General features: G+C 26.1%; 3 protein-coding genes across 6 annotated transcripts; 2 read left to right on the forward strand and 1 right to left on the reverse strand.

Annotated features, from left to right (window-relative positions):
- Positions 1 to 20: 20 nt before the first annotated feature.
- Positions 21 to 4,434, forward strand: LOC108001460 (phosphatidylinositol 3-kinase catalytic subunit type 3). Of its 3 annotated transcripts, XM_062076163.1 has the most exons (11): positions 31 to 254; positions 573 to 586; positions 659 to 767; positions 834 to 1,263; positions 1,447 to 1,542; positions 2,017 to 2,568; positions 2,638 to 3,113; positions 3,195 to 3,383; positions 3,448 to 3,623; positions 3,692 to 3,766; positions 3,878 to 4,434. In XM_062076163.1, exons 1-11 carry the CDS (start codon positions 181 to 183, stop codon positions 4,276 to 4,278), a joined length of 2,592 nt encoding a protein of 863 aa, XP_061932147.1. In that variant the 5' UTR covers positions 31 to 180; the 3' UTR covers positions 4,279 to 4,434. The 3 variants fall into 3 exon arrangements, with proteins under 3 accessions (XP_016917949.1, XP_061932147.1, XP_061932148.1); XM_017062460.3 differs by having other exon boundaries at positions 21 to 254; positions 573 to 767; XM_062076164.1 differs by having other exon boundaries at positions 196 to 312; positions 573 to 767.
- Positions 4,435 to 4,739: 305 nt separating this feature from the next.
- Positions 4,740 to 18,937, reverse strand: LOC108001444 (mucin-4). 2 transcript variants are annotated; one of them, XM_017062451.3, is made up of 5 exons: positions 18,813 to 18,937; positions 16,327 to 17,833; positions 16,126 to 16,202; positions 10,853 to 15,862; positions 4,740 to 10,753 (listed from the first exon to the last, which is right to left on the reverse strand). In XM_017062451.3, exons 2-5 carry the CDS (start codon positions 16,500 to 16,502, stop codon positions 6,735 to 6,737), a joined length of 9,282 nt encoding a protein of 3,093 aa, XP_016917940.2. In that variant the 5' UTR covers positions 16,503 to 17,833; positions 18,813 to 18,937; the 3' UTR covers positions 4,740 to 6,734. The 2 variants fall into 2 exon arrangements, with proteins under 2 accessions (XP_016917940.2, XP_016917934.2); XM_017062445.3 differs by having other exon boundaries at positions 4,740 to 15,862.
- A 188-nt stretch (positions 18,938 to 19,125) lies between these two features.
- LOC108001378 (G kinase-anchoring protein 1) lies at positions 19,126 to 21,707 on the forward strand. The gene is made up of 6 exons (XM_017062360.3): positions 19,126 to 19,299; positions 19,657 to 19,722; positions 19,995 to 20,232; positions 20,299 to 20,556; positions 20,656 to 20,810; positions 20,898 to 21,707. The coding sequence occupies exons 1-6, from the start codon at positions 19,126 to 19,128 to the stop codon at positions 20,928 to 20,930; spliced, it is 924 nt and encodes a 307-aa protein (XP_016917849.1). The 3' UTR covers positions 20,931 to 21,707.
- Positions 21,708 to 23,977: the final 2,270 nt, after the last annotated feature.

Raw genomic sequence — 23,977 nt, forward strand, 5'->3', positions numbered from 1 at the left:
CCCGTTATTTCTCCCACTCTTCTAATGGTCAGACTTTGCCCGGCAACTTTACTTGCATGTGATGTGTAGTAGTATGTAGTAGTATGTGCACTAATGTATGTTTTGAGTTTTGAGTACAAGTACGGTAGACGTGGTAGAATGTCAAAAGATGTAGAAAAATATTAATCTTATAATTTAATAATGATGGAAGATATTAATGATAAATTTTTCTATGTGTATAGTTCTTCATTAGACACAAGAATACAAATTAAAATGTAAGATATTTGTAAAAATGTGAAATATAATAAGTGTGTCAGTATCAGCTGGTATCAGGTTACTATAATGATTGTTCCATAGTATATCTTTGTAATAAAAACAGGTGGACCACTAGTAATATCATTATAATAAAATATAAAATAATTCTATTATAATGTAAATGTATAATTTAATTCAGATATGAAATAGATGATTTAATATATTTAATTACATTATAGATTATTCTAATATATTGGTTATTTTAATTAAAATAAATAATATAATACATAATTTTAATACAAATTATCATTATGTAATATATTTTCTTTTTTTTATAGAGGAACTTTAGAAGGTAAGAAACAACGACCTGAATATGATAAATTACTTATTGATCCTATGTTGAAATATTCTGGTCTATATGGAGCCAATGGAGGACGTGGAGATTTAGCAGCCTCCTTACAAGTATGGGCTGGTGGAAGACCACTTGCTTTACCTGTTCATACAGCTTATAAACATTTTACATCACGTTGGAAGTATGTACCATTTTAATGTTTTTAAAATATATTTGATATGCATTTAAATCTTATTGATTTTTTTAGTTGGAATCAATGGGTAACTCTACCTATTTCTTATTCTGATTTACCACGAGATGCTCAATTATGTATAAGTTTATATGATTGTGCTGGACCTGGTAGACAATTACCTATTGGTGGTACAACAATATCTATGTTTGGAAAACATGGAGTATTTCGTCAAGGAATGTTAGATCTTAGAGTATGGCCTGGAGTAGAAGCAGATGGTAGTATACCAAATAGTACACCAGGAAAAACTAGAGATCATGGAAAAGAACAAATGCAGCGATTAGCAAAACTTGTCAAAAAACACAGAAATGGTCAAATGAATAAAGTTGATTGGTTAGATAGATTAACATTTAGAGAAATTGAATTAATTAATGAAAGAGAAAAAAGAGCATCTGAGTACTTATATTTAATGATTGAGTTTCCAGAAGTTACTATGGATGGAATACCGGTATGAAAAACTTCAAATTTAATAATTTTTAAAATATTAAATTATATAAATTAATAATAAAAAATATTATAAATTATTTTTATAATATTTTATATCTTCTAAATATTATATATATATATATACATATATTACAATTTTTATATTACAATTCTTTCATATATTATGTTCATATTTTTCTTTCAGTATTCTATAGTGTATTATGAAAAAGATGGAGATGAAGTTGTTCAACACAGATCACAACCAGATGTTGTAACTCTACCTGATTATGAAATTTTACAAGTAAGTATCATTATGAATTATTATACATTAGCAATCAATTTAATATAGAAATCCAAATTAATTTTAAAAGTTTATATTTATATAAAATCTACAAATATTTTGTTTCAGAAAAAAATTTGCTTTTTTTTTTGTCTATACAATTCAAGATAAGTTGAAACATATTTAATAAAATAATAAATTGTTATATTTGCCATAATTAAATTTAGTGAAAAGATTAATAGAATATAATTTAAAAATGTTATTTGATGTTATAAGCAAATATATACTAATATTAATATTAATATTAAAAATAATATAATAAATTTAAAATTTATTATAATATATATATTATAATTAAATATATAATAATTATATAATAATAATATATTATAATTAAATATATAATAATTATATAATAATAATATATTATAATTAAATATATATGTAATTATAAATATATTTATTTTTATTTTTATATATTTGATATATTATTAGGAAAATCTTGTGGAAGCAAAACATCATAAGCTGGCTCGGAGTTTAAGGAGTGGTGGTCATACTCGAGAATTAAAACCAACTTCAAATGTTCGTGATGCTTTAAATATAATACTAAGTTACCCACCAACAACGGCACTTTCTACAGAAGAACAGGATCTTATTTGGAAATATAGATTTTATTTATCAAATCAAAAGAAAGCTTTAACAAAATTCGTAAAATGTGTAAATTGGAAAGTTGCCGGAGAAGAGCGGCAAGCATTAGAAATGTTAGCATTATGGGCACCACCTGATCCTGAAGATGCTTTAGAGTTACTTGGTCCAGCATTTACACATACAGCTGTTAGAAGATATGCTATTACTCGACTTAATCAAGCACCTGATGATGATTTAATGTTATACTTGTTACAATTAGTACAAGCTTTGAAATATGAAGATTTTGAAAGTATTAAGAGAGCACATCAAATATTAATAAAAGAAAAGGAATCAGAAAAAGTTGAAAAATTGGATAGAGATGTACAAATTAATGATTCTTCATCTATAGCTGTAACAACTGTAAGTACTTTTATAATATAAACATTGAATTTCTCTAATTTATTACAAATAGATATGCATGATTTTCAGTCTAGTGAATCTGAAAATGGACAATTTTCAATAAATCAAGATTCTCTTATGGATTTAGCATCTTTTCTGATTACTCGTGCATGCCAAAATACTACTTTGGCTAATTATTTTTATTGGTATCTTTCAATTGAATGTGAAGATCAAAGTGATCCATCTATAAGTGCAAAACAAGATACTCGTGTCAAAGAAATGTATAATACTGTAATGTCAATGTTTTCGATGATGCTGGCACAAGGAAATGCTATTTGGCAAAAAAGAAGAGCATTTCTTTTACATCAAAAAATATTTATTGATCAGTTAGTAGCATTGGTGAAAGCAGTTGCACGAGAAAGTGGAAATCGTAAAAAGAAGACTGACCGATTGAGAGTATTATTAGCAGATCCAGATCCAGCATTTAAAATTAATTTTTCGAATTTTGAACCAATACCTTTTCCTTTGGATCCAGAAATTTCTATCAAAGGAATTATACCTGAAAAGTATATAATATCTTTTATGATAATGAATATTAAATTTAATTTAATGAATATTTACATTTTAATGATTTATGCTATTTTCAGAGCTAGTCTTTTTAAATCAGCTCTCATGCCCTCTAAATTAACATTTTTAACAATGGATAATAGTGAATATATTGCAATTTTTAAACATGGTGACGATCTTAGACAAGATCAATTAATTTTACAAACAATTGCACTTATGGATAAATTATTAAGAAGAGAAAACTTGGATTTAAAACTTACTCCTTATAGGTAAATATTTTTAAAACTTTTCAATATGTAATATTATTTAAAATATAAATTAATTTGTTTTTAGGGTACTTGCTACAAGTACTAGACATGGTTTTTTACAATTTATTGAATCTACAACAGTTGCTGAAGTTTTAGCTAGTGAAGGTTCTATATTAAGTTTCTTTCGAAAACATCATCCATCCGAAAATGGTCCTTATGGTGTTGTACCTGAAGTTATGGATACTTATGTTCGTAGTTGTGGTAAGAAAAAAATATATTTTTCTTGAAGAATTTATATTAACTTAAATTATATATAAATAAAATTTCAGCTGGTTATTGCATTATTACATATGTGCTTGGAGTTGGTGATCGACATCTAGATAATTTACTTTTAACAACATCAGGTAATTTTTTTTATAAATTTTTAAATTATTTAAATTATAAAATATAAATTAATAAATATAAAAATATAAATACTTATATAAACATAAAATTAAATAATATTTATATTTTAGGCAAATTATTTCATATAGATTTTGGTTATATTTTGGGTAGAGATCCAAAACCTTTACCACCACCAATGAAATTAAGTAAAGAAATGGTTGAAGCTATGGGAGGTGTAGGTTCAGAACATTATCATGAATTTCGAAAACAGTGCTATACTGCATTTTTACATTTACGTAGACATGCAAATTTAATTCTAAATTTATTTTCGTTAATGGTTGATGCTAGTGTACCAGATATAGCATTAGAACCAGATAAAGCTGTTAAAAAAGTTCAAGACAAATTACGATTGGATTTGAGTGACGAAGAAGCAGTACATTATGTACATAGTCTTTTGGACTTATCAGTAACAGCTGTAATGGCAGTATTAGTGGAACAATTACATAAGTTTGCACAATATTGGCGAAAATAAAATCAATCGAAATAATGATTGCAAAGATTGTGTTCCTTTATAATTACTGCAAATATTATTATATTGTATATATAAATGGCCATACATTTATAAATGTAACATAATTTATTGTATTTTGGGATTATTTTAGGTAATAAATCTTTGATAATAATAAAAGATAACTGTACTTTTTATAAGTCTATAAATTACATACAAAAATTTTTAATATTTAACATGTCATGTTATTATAATAATAAAAAAATGTTACTGTATAATATTACGTAATATATATATAAATTATATGCTTCAACAATAATTTTTAACAATTTTCATAAAATATAATGTAAATATATAACATAAATATTGTTTGTTAGTTTTTTTAAAAATATATTAAACGAAAATTATTATTAGTAAGAATACTAAATTTATCAGTAAAAATTTATTATAATGGGATAATTTCAAATAATAAAACAACAAAAACATTTATTGCATATATAATTTTTTATGTAAATATTTATGTATTTATTTTATCTCTTAGTTACAATCGTGTATGAGGTGCACACTGTAGAAATAAAAAGTATTGTTAGTGATGAAAATATCAAATTGTTATCCATATAAGAACACGATAATGCTATTTTAAACACTTTATGCCACTTAAATTTGGTTACTTCAATGAAGCAATATATTTCAAGTTACGATTGTATCAGAAAATTTTAATAGAAAATGTAATTATATTTCCCTATTTCACAGTATTATATACTATTTATAGGTACAGAAATTTTTATAATATATTTTTTTGAGTGAAAAATATATGTACACGTGTATTTATCTATATATCGATTAAATTCAAAAGCAACAAAAAAATTCAAATTCAAATTCAGTCCATCTTTGCAATTTTACTTGACTAAATTGCTTTTTCTTCAAATAAAATACATATATGGTAGTTAATAATTTTTCATAATAGTAACATAATATATACAAGCGTGATCATGATTGAAAACGCCGCGAAAAATAAGAATAAATTTATTTTTGATAACATAGTTTATAAAGAATATAATATAAATGTTTATATTAGAATATGTTAGCAAATCTGTCTTGTTTGAGACTTACATTGTTTTTTTTAAAAAACATTGTTTACTTTAAATTACACATCAAAAACCATTAAAATACAAATTCGTTAAAATTGCCATATATAATTGCAATTATTTTACATAAATAAAATGATTTTGTTCATAATAAAATGTTTATTTTTAGTAATTATACAAATATTTATTTTAAAATTATTCCCCTGTAAATATTAATTTATTTCAAACATGACAGATCTCCTTATATTAAAATCTTTTATCCTTTACATTTCATCAGCACACGGATTACACATTATAATTGAAATAATAGGCTTCTTTATTTTTCATAAATGTAAACTATTACCTACAAATAAACAATGTATGTGTAATAATTCAATTCTTAATTCGCTCAATTATCTACATTTGTGATTATACATAAAGACTTTTTTCAGCAAATAGTTTATGAATGATGAAAAAAAATAATGAAAAACTATCTTTAAATAAAGCCCAGGAAACTGATTATTTAAATTTTATAAATATTTTGGAACGTACGTTACTGGTACTTATTGAAGATATATTGTGCATTTATTTTAATATGTTTATTACGATTTGTCATTACGAGTAGTAGTAAAATTTCATTGAATTATTTTTCCTGATTCAATTCTGATTATCTTCAATAAGAACCTGTTATAATATACAATTATTTAATATTTTTTTAATTAATTAAATGATATATAAACATATTTTTATTGCAAAACTAACAATAATTAACAAATATTACTACTACTCCAATGACTTTTTACAAAATTTTACAATATATATTGTACGTGCATTGTATTCGAAAATATATAATCAATTCGTTATATGACAAACTGTCCATTAAAAAAAAAAAAATTATGAATGATAATCTAATTTAATATATCGATATGCTTATATTATTTCAATATATTAAACAAGATGAATATATAAGATCATAATATTTTTTTAATGAAACCATAATTTTTCTTTTATTAATTACACTGCTCACATTTTAAATTTTATGTACGGATTATATCCGTAGTTGATAACACGCACACACATATTGTGATAATCGTGCGTATAGTATATATATATGTGTGTGTATCTGTGTGTGTGTGTGGTATGTGTGTATATATATATATACATATATATATATGCGCACATACACACACATATACACATACATACATTTAAACATATATATATATATATATTCATATTTATATGGATATAAATTATAATAAGAATCTAATTTTAATCTTATATTTAATCACTTGTCTTAATATTATATTTACATTGAAAATAGACGAGTTTATATCAATGGCTGTTATATCCATTAATCTATGAAAACAAGGACTCTTCATATAGCAAAATGCTATTTTGCATCATAATATATTACCTTTCTGTAGGCCTAGTGGCTGGTACAGAACTTTCTACAAGATCATGCCTCTCTATTGGTGAATTCTCCAATGTGTAATCAACTGGATACCTTTCTGTATATGTTGGTGTAGCTTCTCCTTGTTGAGTTAATTTTAATTCATCAGATTGTTCTTGATAAAAACTTTGTGATGCCTCAATATTTTGTGAAGAAGATTGTTCTGATTTTTCTATATCATCTGCAGAATAATAACTTTGACTTGCTTCACTTTCTGGTCTGTGATCATAATAACTGGGAGAAACATTATGACTGGAATAACTTGGTGTAGCTTCTTCTGGATTAAAATAACTTTGACTTGCTTCTTGTGGATTACCATCATAATAACTGGGAGTAACTTCCTCTTGTGGATCTTCATCTAATCTTGAATTAGTTTCTTGTCCTACAGATTCATAATAACTTGCTGTTACTTCTTGATGATGAGTATAGTAACTAGATGGTTCATTTCTATGATCAGTACTTTCTGTAACAAAATTCTGAGAGGGAGTTTCTTCTAGGCCAGGCATTGAAATTGGTACTTCATAAGATGTTGATACATTTTGTTCTTCATAACTAGATGTTGGTATTGAGTCTACATGAGTTGAAGTAATATCTGGATTTAAATTATATGAAGATGTAGGTATTTCAGGTACTCCATTGTCATGGATACTCGTATGTTCTGCACTAGATGATGCAATATTCAATTCAGCACAAGGTGGAATTTCACAAGATGATGTACTTATTGCACTTTCTTGATCAGGATCTCTTTCTTGATTTTCTGGTGTTTCTGGAACATAAGACGAACTTGCAGTTTCGTCTTCATTAAGCCCGGAATTATTTGTAGAAACTGAAGATGTACCAATACCATCTGTACCTATATCATTAGATTGAGATGGCATATTTCCTTCCTGACTAATTTCTGCATCTGTTTCTAAATTTTCTGGAATATTTTCTGGTTTACCGACTTCGTAACTCTGTGTTGGAAATGTTTGATCGTCAATTGCATCATCAATAGTTGATCTTCCTTCTTGAGTTTGTATTAATTTATTAAAAGATTGGGTCGGTGCATTTGTACTTGCTTCTGCGCATGTTTCATATGATTGAGAAGCTTCATTTATTTTTGTTGAATGTTCAAATGATTGTGTCGGTGGTTCTGCTACTACAGCTTCTTTATCTGTTTCCATAGATTCATATGTTATTGATTGCGAGGGTTCCCTTGAATTTTCAGATTTTATAGCAGATTGACTAGGTAAATCAATAGAATCAGTAGTCATTGCCATTCCAAGTTGTTCATATGATTGTGATGGTGTTTCATGACTAGTCTCTGCATTTGTTTCTTCAAAATGTAATTCTAAATTTCTTCGCACTAAATTTGTTTCACCTTGAGAAGATGGCTCATCTCTTTGAGAATCCTCTGGTTCTTTTATTGTATTTGCAACATAAATTTTAGGTTCAATAGTCTCATCTATATCCATATTCTGTTCATCTAAACGATTTAATGATTCTGCAGGTAGAATTTGTGCTTCTTCTTGAGAAATTTCTACTTCATTAGATGTTGCTGTTTGTTCTTCACATATAGGAGAATGATTCTTGATATTAGATTGCTCATCAAAGTTTAATTCTTCAAACTTTTTTATATTTTGCATCTCTTGTGAATTATTTGTATTTATTTCATTTGAATTTGAAACTTCAAAACCTATATGTTCTACAGATGAAGTTTTTACATTAGATTCAGAAGTAACTAAAGTATTTTTATCTATTATTGATACATTATTTGTCATTGCATCATCTGGTTGCTCCACAATTTGTACATGTACTATATTATCATTATTAACTTCTTTATTTTGACTTCCAATTGCTACATGAGAAGTGTTATCTCCTTTAGTAACCGTTTGTTTCAATATCATTTCTTCTGACTTAATAGAAATTTCTCGAGAAGAATACATTTCTTGTAAAGGTATTGTATTCTGTTCTTCATTTAAAATACAAGATTCATTTGTAGATACAATAGATTCTTGGGAAGATGATGCAGAAACATCATGAGATACTATTATTTCTGATGTTACGTTAATGTCTTGCGAGTTTACATTTTTTTCGGAAATAGGAGGTTTTGAGACGAGCATTTCAGAAACAGGTACATCTGCAAAAGTCTGTTCTGTTCCTATTGATGATTCTATAGTTGAATTGAATTGTACATTTTCAGTATAAGAATCATCTATTATCGGCATTGAAGGAGTAGTTTGAACTTGAGAACTTTGTAAAACTATATTATTTGGTATAGAAACTGAATATGAAACATTAGTTATAGAAATAGTAGTGTTTTGTTCACTGGAAGTTTCTATATTATCTTCTAAATTTGGTAATACTAGATATTGAGTGCTTGCAGGGATTTCTGTTCGAGCAATTTCTGTTGTATTTGGATTTTCCATAATTTCTCCAATATCTGGCATAGAATTACCAGGAATTTGAATTTGTGCTTCTGCCGTTGAAATATAAGAAATATTAGGATTTGTAATTGTTATTGGTAATTCGAGGGAAGATGGAATTGTTGCCACAGCAGAAGTTGAGGTTGATTCTGCTTGTATTGGTAAATTACTAGGTACTTCTAAGGGAGTCATTATTGGTTGATTCAAAGTCAATGAAGTTTCAAGTACAGAGGGAGAAGAAATAGGTTCTGTAGGAGGTATAATAGTTGATTGCAAAATAGTTTGATTGATTAGACTTGTTTGAGTCAAACCAGTGGTCATTACATTTCCGGTAGGATTTTCTGTTAAATTGATTTCTTGTTGAAAATCTGTATTTGCCAAGGCAGCAGCCAAAATATCTTGATTTGATGTTTGTATTACTTCTGAAGTAGGAAAACTTTCTGATATAATTGTTTGAGTAGATTCTGTAGCATTAGTTTGTATATTTGGTAATACAGCACTATCAAATTGAAGAACAATATTGTCTAGTGTTCCTGCTTCTCCTAATGAACTAGGATCTATATATAATGTTCTTGTACCATCTGGATTTTGTGTAGTACCTTCTAATGACATAAGAGTATTATTATCAAGGGGTTGTATTTGACCTTGTTCATCAATAGTTACTAAAACATAAGTTTGTGTTCCATCATTACTTTCTGTTGGTAAAGCCATTATTTGTGGTTGTGTTGTTACTTTTGGTTCTTCTATTTTTTCTATTTCACTAGTTTTATCATTAAATTTTTCTAGTTTCGGCTGATCCTTTTGAACAGATTCAATAAGTACATTTTCTAATTTTGATTTTCTCTCAGAATCAATAGGTTCTAATGGTGGAAGAGATAAAGATGTAGAAAGATTTGTATTCACATTAGTCGGAGTTACTGAATTCATTGGAACATTTAACAAATTTTTTTGTTGTTGTGTAGTTTTATTTATTACGTGACTTTTTGTAGTAATTTTTGTAGTTGTAGTACTACTAACTGTCTGTTTTTGTTGAATTGTTGTTTTAGATATATTTGGCATAGAAGTTAATGGTACTGTTTGTTTTGACTGCATACTTTGTACAGTAGTAATGATAGGATCTTGTACTTTTTGAACAACTATTTTTTGTTGTGTTTTTTGTTGTCGATTACTACGAGGTATAATAACTTTTTGTATAGTTGATGTAGGTACAGCTTTTCCTTTTTGTTGAATTTGTGGATTTATCCCCATTGTTTGTTGAGTATTACCTTGAGATGTAATATTTTGTTGTACAATAGTCTGTTTAATCATTTTCTTCCCTTGTTGTATAGTTTTCTGTGTAGGAATAGTATTTTGTAATACAACTGTATTGTTACCAGTTTTAATTTGCCCTGATTTTCCTTGTGAAGCAGCAGACATTGGAAGTTTTTGTGACTTTTGTAACATAGGTAGCTGTACTTTTTGCTGTACAGATTGGTATTGTACTTTATTTCCTTTGGATGGACTTTTTGCTGCTATAGCTTTTACTTGTTGTCCCGTTATTGGCGTCAAAACTGTTGCTTTACTGCTTACAATACCTTGAGGATTTAAAAGTGTTTTGCTAGTAATAGCTTGAGATATAGGAGTTAAAATAGCTTTAGAAGTACCTAAATTTTGTGAAGATAAAATAGTTGTACCTTTTGTAACTAAGGTTTTTGATCCAATAATTTTTCCACTCAAAGAGGCGCTTATTGGTGTATAAATGCCTTTTGTAATAATTCCTTGAGACAATGTACCTAATAAAGCGGATTTTGCAATTGTTCCTGAAATAGGGGTTAGAACTCCTTTTGATGCTATCATTCCTGGTGTATTAATAATCTTATGTCCAGCAGGAAGCTTAGATGTTGTTGCTGAAACATTATCTCCTTTGGGAGCAATGATTGTTTTTGAATTTATAATACCTTGAGGACTGATAGGACAAAATATTTGACCTTTATTTGTCATAATTCTTTGAACTTTACCACTTAATGATTTAGAAATATTTAAAGGCAACATTTTAGTTTGACCTGATTGTGCTAATATAACTACTTTACTACCTTGTTGAACCTGTACCTGTGCATTTCCAGCACTTTTACCAGTTGGTATAGCAATTTTTTGTTGTGTACTAGTTTTTCCTTGAACACCATATCGTAACTGTTGTCCTCCAGAAGTTTGCACCACTACATATTTACCTGATGCAGTCTTTTGTGTTAAAAGAGGAGACACTTTATTTGTTGCTGGCGTATTTTGAAATTTTAAACCTTTTACACCACCTGTAAGTGGTGGTACTAACGTTTTTATACTTGTAATTGTAGGTTTCGCTTTAGTCTTGTTTTTCAAAATTGCTGGAGTACCACTCTTTTTCTTTGTAGGTGATATTTCATTTGTAGTTTCATTTAATTTGTATTGAGTTTGAGTGGGAGATACTATTTGTGTAGTTGGTGTAAAAGATAATGTTGTTGGGATTGTACTAGATGCAGGTATAATAGAAGATATAACAACAGGCATTTGTTCAATACTTTCTGGAGTTAAAACATCTTCACTTAAAACAAATGGCATTGAATTTATATCTAATTCCATATCTGCCAAACTTTGTGAACTTTGTTGGATATATTTTTCACTTGTAGCAGTTGTAGTAGGTATATTTGAAACTTTTACATTTAATTGTTCATTTTGTGCCTCAATCATTGCAGCTGTTTCTGCTTCTTCAGCTTTCAACACTTGTAACTTTTTAGTCAAAGATAAATGTGGAGATGTAACTTTTGGACCAGTTTTCATTTTGGTATTTGAAGATAAAGATTCAATCTTCATAATTTTTGTTTTTGGAGTACCCTTTTGATCTGATCTTTTTGTATTTTCTATTTCTAGTTTATGTTTTATTCCTTTCTGTGGTAATTTATCTAATAATTTCGATTTCAAAATTTGCAAAGGTTCAGTTAATGTAACGTTTTCAATTATTCGTGGCATTTCACGTTTTTTTACCGGTACAGTAACATCAGATGATGGAGAAGGTGTAGAAGGTGTTGATGTTCTTGAAGATTCATCTAACTTTTGCATATCTATATTAATAGATTTAGAAGTATCTTCAACTGAAGCTGATTGTACTAAGGATTTGGATATAATGTTAAATTCATTTGATGATGATGATGATGTAAATTGATCAACATTTTGAAATATAGTAGTTTCATCTACTTTTGTGTCAATCTCAAGATTTTGATCAACCACTACTTCTATACCTTCAAAATTGCTAACAACTGTGATTTGAGAATTATTGTCTTGAGATGAATTAGGAAAATCTGAAATATTTGAATCTTTATTTACCACATTTTGAATTATTTCAGAAGTATTTATATCTACTTCTTCTTCAGTTTTTTTCTTTATTAATTTTTTACTCTTCTTTCCTTTTCCAGTTGTATCAGGTTCATTAATTATACCTTTTCTTTTGTCCATATGTAACGTTTTTAAGAAAGCTTCTTGGAATGTATTTGTTGATTTTTCTTCAGGAGATAATTCTTTATCTTTCTTTGATTTAATACATGTTTCTGGTGTAAATTTTCCTTTATATCTTGTTTGCATAGATATTCTATTTTCAATTTGCTGCTCATTTAATGTATTTGTTAGATCTTTAGATAATTGTTCCAAATTCTCTAATTTAATTTCTTGTTCTTTTTCTGTTGTTTCTATTTCTATTTGATGAATTTTTTGAATTACTGGTATAGTTTCTCCTTCATTTTGAATTATAGTTTCTTCCTTTATTTGATTTATATCTTTTGTATTTTTCATATTATTTATGTCTGTTTCAAGATTTTCTAAAACATCTCCTTTCTGTTTTAAAGAATCAATTAATTCTAAATTTATATTAGTTTCAATTGTTTCATTGGTGTTTATATTTTGTGATTTTTCTTGCTCATTATCTAATCCAGAATCTATGACTTTATTTGTAGAAGTATCAGTATCAAACATATCAATTTGTGATAGTTCAAACTTTTTTATTTGAGATTTTTTAGGAGGAAGCATTTCAACAGTTTTTGAAATATCTATTTGTTGATGAGAGGATGCTTCTTTCTCTGATAAAAATTCTGGTTGAAGTATAGATGAAGATTCCAAATCTTTTAAATTTTCTTGTTGAGGATTATTTTGTGTTAATATATCTCTAGTATCATTATCTTTCTCAAGTTTAAGAATTGTATCTTCAGTTTTAACAATTTTTTCTATTACTAATGATTTTGTATTTTCAAATGTACTAGATTTTTCTAATAGAATTTTTTCTTCAGTTGATACTTGTAATTTTTTAGAAATTTCAGTAGAAGTTTGATTGTCATTAAGTTTTGTGTTTAATTCTATAAATATTTCATTTTTGGTATTCTCAAGTAAATCATCTTTCACTTCTATATTTGAAGAATTAACATTATTTTCTGTTGTATCCATTTTATTACAAGAAATTTCAATTTCTTTTTCTCCTTTAAGATCAATGTTTTCATTTATTTTCTTGACATTTTCTATAAATTTTTTATTTCTTTTTGATTTAATTTTTATTTTTTCAGAATTTTTTTCTTCATTTTCAGATTGACTTTCATCAGTCTTATATATTTTTTGATCTACATCTTGTACATATATATCAGATTCTAAATATTTTTTATTTGGTTTTCGTTTCCTTCCACTATATGGACGTTCGCTATCAGATTCGGAAGTTCTTTTTTCTATTTCAAAAATTTTTGGACTATTTTTATTATTCCTTGCTTTTGGACTTTCACTACCACTAGCACTTCCGCTAGTACTAATACGATTAGATTCTGATTTTCTTGGTCTACCTCTATGCTTACGAATTTGCGAAGTAATATTGGATTGATCATTGTTTAATAAAGTATTTGTAGAATTTGAATTAGGCACTTGATCTTGATCCAACATATCTGCATCTGAATTTTCACTTTGTTCTGGAAATGTTTCTGTAGATTCTGAAACAGTTTCATCTTCTGTTTCAACTGTGAATCTATCACACAAAATTTCTTCAGTTTGTTTTGAAGATTCGTTTTTTATGTTTTCTATATTTTCGTTAATAGAGTTTTTAGAATCTGGTTGTTTACTGCATATAGAAATATTTTGTATACTTAAATCTTTGCTTTCTATTAATTCTTTATTAGCATTTATATTTGTTTTAGCAGAATTTTTTGAATCATTTGTAATATTTTCATTTTCAGCTTCAACTCTTTCAACTTCAAATATTTCTACAATTTCTAATTCTGTTTCACAAGTATTAATATTAGATTTTTGCATTTCTTTTGATTCTTTTTCAGACTTAGCCTTTTCTTTTGCTTTTTCAATTATAGTATTTGTCTCTTTATTATAAGTTATAATTTTATTTTCATTTTCTTTTAAATTCTGCTCATTTAAAGATGGCAGTGTATTTAATTTTTCACATTCTTTTGGTTTAATATTGTTATCTTCATCTTCAGGTTTACTATGTTCAGTTTCTTTTTCTTGTTCTGTTTTTAAAGCTTGACTCATTTCAAATTCTTTTATTATTTCTTTTTTTTGGTGAAATGCACGTCCTTTTTTTCTTACAGGAGGTATAGATAGTTCCTCTTCATGAAAATCAAAACAAGATAATAATGATTTTTTATCATTTTTATCTGATGTATTAAGTTTACTTTCATTATCAACATTAAAAATTTCTTTTTCTGTTTGTGATTTATTAATAGATTCATTACTTTCAATATCAGATATTTTATTTTTCTCTAGCTCAGTTTGTTTATCAAAAAGATTTGACTTAAAATTTTGTGAAATATTGCCATTATCAGATAAAGAATCTTCCATTATATTAATTGTTGTAAGCTTTTCAGTTTCTTTAAGTAATTTTTCACTTTCTTCTATAATTTCATTGGTATCTGTTATTGTATTATTCTTTTCATTAGATTCTTCTGATTTTTTAAAATCAAATTGACTTTTTGGTGAATTATTTACAGATGCTAAATCAATAGATTTACTTTGATTTAAACTAATTTCTTCGTCTGATTCATCTTCCCAATCTGCCAATATAGTATCTCGAATTTTAGGATCTGAAGTCTTTTTCTTTTTAGCAACTTTCTCATTTTGTTTAATTTGTTTTCTTTTACCAGATTCACTATTGTTTTTATTTTTATTTGACTGATTCTTTTCTTTTCTTGCATATTTTCTTTTTGGAGTATCTTCATCAGAATATCTACTTTTATATTGAGAATAAGTTTTAACTTTAGATTTTGATACTGGTGAATTTCCAGATCTATGACTTTTTATATGACAGATAATAACATTAACTCGTGAAGAAGTAAAATTACATAAATGGCAAGGATATTGTGGAGAACTACTTATATTTGGTGTAGATTGTAAGCTACTAGGTTGTTGACGAATTCGAACTTCATGATCACTTTCTCTTAAAAAACGTGGATGTGTAATTTTTCGCACAATTTCGATACTATCACTTTTTCTGTGACTTTCATCACGTTCTCGTTTCTTTTTAGAAATTTTCTTATCCCCAAATAAAGCTGATATATTTGGTTTTTCTTCTGGACAAAATTTGTCATGACTTAATATGTCAGGATCACCTCCTGTCAATTTTTCAGCCATTTCAACATCTCCAGGAAATTTATCCATATATCTGGAACCATCTTTACTTCTGCTTCTATACTTATCTGCAAGTAACATTATAAAATATATAATTATATGCAATAAATTTTTTTGAAAGAAAAATGATAATATTTCTACATAAATATGTATATATATATATATATATATATACATATATATATATATATATGTATATATATATATATATATATATATATATATATATATATGTATATATGTATACATACATTTATAAATATATATATATTTATTATTTTTAAATGATATATTTAATATTAAAATTGTTATTATTTATGTATAATCATACCTAAACCTTTCCTGATAAATTCATCTTTTAGAGTACAGTTATATTTATAAATCTGTTGATAATTTTTGACAAATTCACTGAAACATTAATAAAATATATATTGAATATCAATTTAAAACAAAAAATTTAAGTAAAAATTAAAATAAATAATAACTTAAATATATAATTAAAATAATAATTTAAAAATATTGAATTACTTACTATGTATCTTCTTGAAAAAATTTTACAGCAGCTATTAAAGGTTTTTTTTGAAATTCGTGTTGAATATCTTCAGGTAAATTATGAAATCCAGTAACTTGTCCTGGCCACCAACAACCTCCAAGTTTTACCCAAACAACATCTCCATCCAAATAATTAATTTCTGTTTGTTCACACATTTTAGAAAGATATTTAAAATTATTCTTTCACAAAATCAGCATTGAAGTCCAACATAAATATCTTATATATTTTCTGTTTTTAGATGAAGCACCTTGTGTAATTAATTGTTCATATATGTTTATAACAATAAGAAAAAATTATTCTATGATTGAAATCTAATTTTAATATGTAGTAACAATAAATGACATTATTTCATTTAAGAAAAAACATGATTAATATATATGGAAAATCATATAAACAAATGCAATATGCAATTGCCAAATGAATGAATGATTCCCTTAAGTTTATAAAAACTTTGTAATTATGTTTCTTTCATTTTGTAAGTTTTTAAACTTAAAGCACATTGCTTAATCAAAGCACTTTTGATTTCTTCATATATAATATTATTAATTAGCATAAATATGAAAGACAACGTAGTCACTATTAAATCTTCTAAAGAAAACATTTACTGATCCTTAATTAATATGTTCTTTCAGATCTATAATTGCACCATAAACATTTTTTGAAAATCATTTACCACATATTTTATTAGAGGTACATGAGAAAAACAGATAATACGCTAGCAAATTGTCGTTGTTTTCATGTTATGTTATCTTGAATAAAGTAGTAATCATCCGTAGTACATAAAACACAAATATTTTTTTTTTAAATAGTCAGCTAACTTATAAGCACTGTTTGATGTTTCAAAATACAAGAAATTGTTCACCCATATGCGCGGGCATATGTAAAAATGGAATCGGAGGTATATTCGCGGGAAACCAGGAGCGAGCGTCGCTCCCCTCGTCCTGCACCGCTTCGTTGATTCTGATCTCGATGCCGACGTTGTCCGCGGGAGCCACGTCGGGCATTTTAGCCCGCGAATTCCTTGATTGAATATCTTACACAGATGTATACCGTGAACTTTACAGTTCTCACGACAGTTTATTAGTACGACGCCGCAATAGAATCCTATAACTCCGAAATTGGCGAGCGTCCCAAGAAAAGAAGTTTCTCTTTTCACCTCACCTCTTATCACTCAATCACAATACACTATAAGGCTTCGCAAACACTTTGATAACCGACCACGCGACGTTGCTGCGCGCACATACAGCCGCGAAAAGTGCAAGCCAACCCCGAACGAAATCGACACATTCAACACTCTACGTCGCTTATACGACGTACGTACATGTTCAGTTTCCCGACGTGCAACGGGGCTTTGTACGGTGGATGGATGGATGTGTAGATGGATACTTCCTTCTCTCTCGTTGTTCGAGATTCTCGATTCCGCAATGTTACCAACTATTATATATCTATTTTCTCTGTTAAGCTTTGTATTCTATTTTGATAATTTCTACAATTTTTTAACGAGGATGGATATGTATGTATTATATTAATATATGATAATAATAAATGTATATATTATTTATTTAAAAAAATGTTTTATTATATATATAATAAAGAAATAAAAATTATATAAAATTGAAGGTTATAAGAATTTAAATACTACACATTCATATATATTTCTCGCGGTTTGTCATTTTAAAATGCTTTATTAGTGCATGTATCTACAAATATTACCATTTTATATATATAAATTTTCAATATATATATCCATTGTTCCATATTTAAGATTATGTTAAATGAATTAATAAGAATTGTAATTATTAAATAAATTTTTAATATAATAATGGAAAATTTTTTTATACAAAATCAAATTTTATATATATATATTATATTTTTATATCTTTTTTTTATACATATTATATATTATAATTATTTATTTTACTTTTAAAAAATAAATAAATAAATAAAACATTGAAAAATTTATTTTGTATTATCATATATTATATATTATTTAAGATAATAATTGTGGTTTTAATATGCAATTAAATCAAATTATATTTTTAATTATTGATGTAATATTTGAATTTTATATAATTAATAATTTATAATTATCTATATATATTTACAAACGTAATATATATTAATTATATTTTAGTTTATATAAATATATAATTCGTTATTACATTCAAATTAATTTAAAAATTAAAATATAACTTTAAAATCAAAATTTTTGTTAGATATATCTTATAATTTGAAATATAAAAAATATTTAATTAATTAATAAATAAATTGAAAATTATATCATTTAAATCATAAATCTGCTAATATTTTTTTCAATTTTTTTAATAGTGTTAAATCGTTAATATATATTGATAAATTATAATAAAATTTAAACAAAAATTATAAGAAATTGTAATATTTGAAATATAAAAATAATATTTTGAAATATAAAGTTTTCTTATTTTTATTTCATCAGTTGGTCTTACTGTGTCGCCGGGTGAGTAAGTATAATTTCGATAATATTTTCCGCCAGAGGCGCTGAGGATTTGCAATAACGTTTATTGTTCGTTTCCGGTTTATGTGGTAGCTTAACGTCGTTCTTCATTTTTCGTTATACATCCGTTTATATACGATAAATATACACACGTAAGTCATTTGTACTATATTACATCGTTTTCTATATGATACACGATATAATAACACACAATCTGACGAACATTAGAACTTTTATGACTATAATGATACCGGAAGTTCTGTAGTTTCATTATCAATACATATGTATATTCAGAGTTCACAGAAATGGCGACTGCCGTGCCGTCGAGATTCGCAATTCTCAGCATTGATGATGATGATTGTAAGCCGAAGAAAACCCAGAAGAATGTTACTACTGGTAAGACAAATCAAAAATCTAAAACCAACAAATCGAAACAGCAACAACAACCAAAAAAGGATGATAAGAAAAAACAAAATAAGGTATGATGTGTGTAGTCTTTGTTGTTTTTTTGTTTTTGATTAGCCGGTAAATGTCATAGTATGATCATGGCGGGATTTTTATGTATTTCGAATTAAACTTGAATATTGATTTTAACTTTCAATATAATGTTTAGTAAATAATATAATATATTTTTAATATATTTTATTATATAATATTAACATATTTTAAAATATAATATAAATAAAATATATATAATAAAAACATGAATTTTTCAATATTTTATTTATAAGAAAAATAATTATTATATAATAATAAATAAAAATGTAAAAAGTATTTTGTTTTTATTTTTATTATTATTTTTTTATTTATTTTATATTTTTTTTTTATTTATATAGGGAAAAAAGAAAAAACCCAATAATGAAAATCAACAATGGGAACAATGGAAACAGAAAGATACAATGGTAATGTATAAATTATTTACAATATCTTATTTTTATTTGCCACTAGCTTAATGAAATTTTTTTATAACTTTAATAAAATGAGTTTTTATCTGGACATTTTCATACAATGACTCCCAACGAATTGTATGTAATAAGGACAGCACAGGCTTGACTAATATGTGTGAAAATTATAGTTTAGTTTAAGATATAAATTTTAAAGCTAAGATTTTGTTTCAGTAGTGACATATTTATAAGTGTTGTGTGTTATCACGTCCAATTGTGATTTCCTTAAGGCTGTCGAGGAAACGTTTGAGCAAGAATTACATCAAGCCATCTTACTATCAAAGTTGGCTTATGAAGAGCAGCTAGTAAGTGCAGCTAAGTCAGAAAAAGAACAAGAGTCAAATAAGAAATCAGGGAAAAAGTCAAAAAAGGCTACTATGTCATTGGAGGAATTCAACAGTATGGGATCAAATACTACTACTCAAAATACAGTATTATCTCTGGAATGCAGTGATACTAAATCAAAAGGTAATTTTATATTTTACTGTAGATATATATATAAGATAATAAATTTAATTAGCTATGATTTTATAGATTTAGACACAGAATTTTTTGAAAGAGTGGAGAAAGAAACAAAAGAAGAAATTACAAAAGAAAAAGAAAAAGATATGTTGAAGGCAAGATTAAATAAAATTGATGATGATATTACATCTGCACAATTAAAAGTAGAAGTGGAAAAACGTGATGAAATTATTAATGAATTAAGAAATCAAGTAGAAAATTTAAAAGAAGAATTAACACAAGTCAAAGAAAGAAATAAGAAATTGTATCAAATATTGTCTCACGGAGAAAGTAGGCTAATAGTTTTCTTATTAATAATCTAGTGTTATTACTATATATATATATATATAATTTTATTATAGTATTTTCTATTATTATTTTCTTTTTTAGTGAAAGATAAAGCATCAGTATTAGCCGAAGTAGCAAAATTGCAAGAAATACGAGATGAATTAACGTCAGAAGTAGCATCTTTACATGCACAATTAGAACAAGAAAGATCCAAAACACGTACTTCTAGTACTGATGTTAAACCATCTAAACAAACTGTAAGATTTTTTTTAAAATAATATTTAAAAAAAAATAAAAGTAATTATATATAATATTATATTATAAAATATATTTATTTTTTTTAGAATAAGAAGAGGCCCGCTAGTGAAAATGCCTAAATAACAAGATATTTTTGTTGATTCTAAAGTACTAAACCATTGTGATCTATAAAGCTTAATTTACTGCTAATGATTAATCAGTTAACAGTCTCAAGACTGATTCATAATCAGTAAAACTTAAGATCTCATGAAAATACATATATTATATATTTGACTTTGAAGCACATAAAACAATTTTTTAAGTAAATATTTTTTAAACACATAGAATGTTTACTCAATGAAAACATGATCATATTTTTCTAAACTGCATATTTTTATTTATAATTCGAGTTTCATTTCATCATAATAAGATACAAAGATGATAGTTTCCCTTTTATTTAAACTCTCTTATATCGTAATAGTTAAACTTAATTTCAGTCAAGTTTAATCAGGAAATTAGTGCAAAACTACTTTCAATACTGAAACTTGACAATATAAACAAGTATCATTATCTTCCAAATTTTGTGCGGACGTACATTAGTGAGTATATATTATCTAAAGTATTTTGTAATAAATATATTCTACAGCATTCTTGTTGATGTTAATAATTTCCTCAATATTTTGTTAAAATGGAATTAAGATATTTTCATATTGTACATTTTAGAAGTAATAACATTTTATTATGCGTGAATATTCGTAAATACAAGATATTAAAAAAATTTTTTCTTCTATGAGACTGAAACAAAATTATATACATAAAAGTAAAATTTCAGGTTCTAAATGTAAACCATATTTATATACAAACTATTATGAATGTATTAAAACAAATAACGAAAATATATTTTTCTCACAAAATTATATTCGATATTTAAAATTCATTTAACAAACTAATAAAAAAATTTTTACTTTAATTATTATAATTTATACTTGTTATATGATATATATATAACATTGATTCTATTAAAAATTAATTATTAATATATTCTTATATTCGAATATTTAAATTTAAATAATAAGTTTATTTAAGAGTTGATCTTTTTTATATTAAAGCATTACATAATAAGAAAGATCAATATACATTTATTTTATTTTTATTTAAAAAAAATATAATATAAAATTATTATGTATACAATGATATTTTCTTTACATATCTTTTACAATCTTTGATTATCATCATTTCTATGTACCAATTCTGTTTTTTTTTTCGCTAGTAACATAGCTATTCGCGCGATGCTAAGCTTTATCCGGATTATACGTACCGGTGCATTTTTATGGAAATTTTTTGTTCACTTTTTCTGCCTGGAGTTATTCCAGGCAAAATTTTTTTTCGACTCGCTGTCCCGCTGGCTTCAACATTCAGTTCGATATGTTATACCTCACGTTCCAATTCTTTTTTCCGGCTTTGCTCCATTCGTTTCCGAGTTCACATAAAAAAAGAAGGAAAAAAATGAGAGAGGATTTGCATGTACCATGATAAATTTAAATACGCATTATATCTTTGATTAAAAAGAAGCTTAAGAGGATAAGGAAATAAGTTTTTATATTTTTTTTCTTTTTAATATGCAAAATGTAAACAAAAAATCAAATATCAATTGTCCATTAAATATAAAATTGAAAATATTAAAGAACAGACAATTATATACGTTTATAAGTATATAAGTAAAAGTATATATACTTTATATAAATTAAAAAAATATTATTTGTTATTTGTTAGAATTATAATGATATATCGAACTTGTAAATTAATTTTGTCAATTAACATATATGAAATTGCATTTAAATGAGGTTTTAGAAAAATCTTTTTATAAACAGATATAATCAATGATTCGTTTAATTTTTAAAGGAAACTAAGTTAGAGGAACGAGTATCTATTCAGCTTTTGACTAGAATCTTGACCAATAAAAGTGGCATTAACTCTAAGCGAACGCCTCGTCTACTCGGTCATAGTCCTGTTTGCTACAAGAATAAAGGGTGGAAAGTATAAGGGATATGGTTAGTGAGAGATACGATTGGAGATTAAGTAAAAGTTATATAAACACTTTTTATTGTTTATTAATTTATATAACGATATAATTATTACTACAGAAATAAAAATAAAAGAAAATATTGAAAAAAGCATCACATACTAAGATAAAAAAAAAAGATTAAATCATATTAATTAATTATGTAATAAAATATAGCTTTATTACAATATATAATATATTTATATTGCGATATTGCGATATTTATTTAAAATAAAAGAATAGATGAATACTTACAAAAAAATTATGTAATTATTTTTCTATAATTTATATAATTTAAAAGAAATACTTGATATAGATATATATAAATTTTTTTCATTAAATTTCTCCATTATGTAAAATATCATAAGAAAAATATAATAAGTAATTAGCTTTATATTTTTCATGGTCGATTCGACTAGTCTAATTTTTTGCGATATCGATGCAGTTTGAGAAGAGTTTGTTCTCCGGTGAGTAAAAGTTGATGGTTTCGAAGCCGTCGCTGGCGAGAGAAAGGAAACTTGCGAGAAAAAGATGACCAGAGGAAGAGAGAGAATGGCAAAGGGTAGGTTTTAGGACGTGGGATGGTAAAGGGGGTGACAGTGGGGATTCATTATCTGACAGTCTATTGTCATTCCTGCGGGCTGAGATTTTGCTCGGGCCAAGAGCAGCATCTCTGGTATACGTCTATATACATACTATACGTGTATATGTGATATGCGATATCTGCAATCGGAAACGCGTTTGAAAAATCAGACATTTCCTTCGATTCTTTTTCGCCTCGTATCATTACGATACGTTCCGAGCTCAAAGATCCTATTGTTGGACCAATTAGATTTTATAATTTGCATGCTACTGTATATAAGCGATTTTTATATTCGTAATAAAAAAAAAATGAATACTGTACAATAATTTTAATATATCAAATGAAATGATCAAGATGCATGATCAAACATAGCCTTGAATACTTTATACAATGTATAATTTATACGTGTTTTTAAAAGAAATCTCATCATCGAAAATGGTGATCGATATCCGAGATTAATGATATTTCGTTGAAATTATATTATATAGTATTACGGTCTTACCTCGTTGGAAATTGTGTGCCATACATATTGTACGTATAAA

This window comes from Apis cerana, linkage group LG6 (genome assembly GCF_029169275.1).
Source record: "Apis cerana isolate GH-2021 linkage group LG6, AcerK_1.0, whole genome shotgun sequence".
Classification (NCBI taxonomy): domain Eukaryota; kingdom Metazoa; phylum Arthropoda; class Insecta; order Hymenoptera; family Apidae; genus Apis; species Apis cerana.

Excerpts from the sequence above, each read along its gene's own strand:
- LOC108001378 (XM_017062360.3), top strand. The coding sequence starts at position 19,126 with ATGGCGACTGCCGTGCCGTCGAGATTCGCAATTCTCAGCATTGATGAT. Across the intron at positions 19,723-19,994 it reads GGAAACAGAAAGATACAATG|GCTGTCGAGGAAACGTTTGA; the intron begins GTAATGTATAAA and ends GATTTCCTTAAG. Across the intron at positions 20,811-20,897 it reads TTAAACCATCTAAACAAACT|AATAAGAAGAGGCCCGCTAG; the intron begins GTAAGATTTTTT and ends TATTTTTTTTAG.
- LOC108001444 (XM_017062445.3), bottom strand. The coding sequence starts at position 16,502 with ATGTGTGAACAAACAGAAATTAATTATTTGGATGGAGATGTTGTTTGG. Across the intron at positions 16,203-16,326 it reads TTTTTTCAAGAAGATACATA|TGAATTTGTCAAAAATTATC; the intron begins GTAAGTAATTCA and ends TTAATGTTTCAG. Across the intron at positions 15,863-16,125 it reads ATTTATCAGGAAAGGTTTAG|ATAAGTATAGAAGCAGAAGT; the intron begins GTATGATTATAC and ends TGTTACTTGCAG.
- LOC108001460 (XM_017062460.3), top strand. The coding sequence starts at position 181 with ATGATGGAAGATATTAATGATAAATTTTTCTATGTGTATAGTTCTTCA. Across the intron at positions 768-833 it reads CATTTTACATCACGTTGGAA|TTGGAATCAATGGGTAACTC; the intron begins GTATGTACCATT and ends TGATTTTTTTAG. Across the intron at positions 1,543-2,016 it reads CTGATTATGAAATTTTACAA|GAAAATCTTGTGGAAGCAAA; the intron begins GTAAGTATCATT and ends ATATATTATTAG.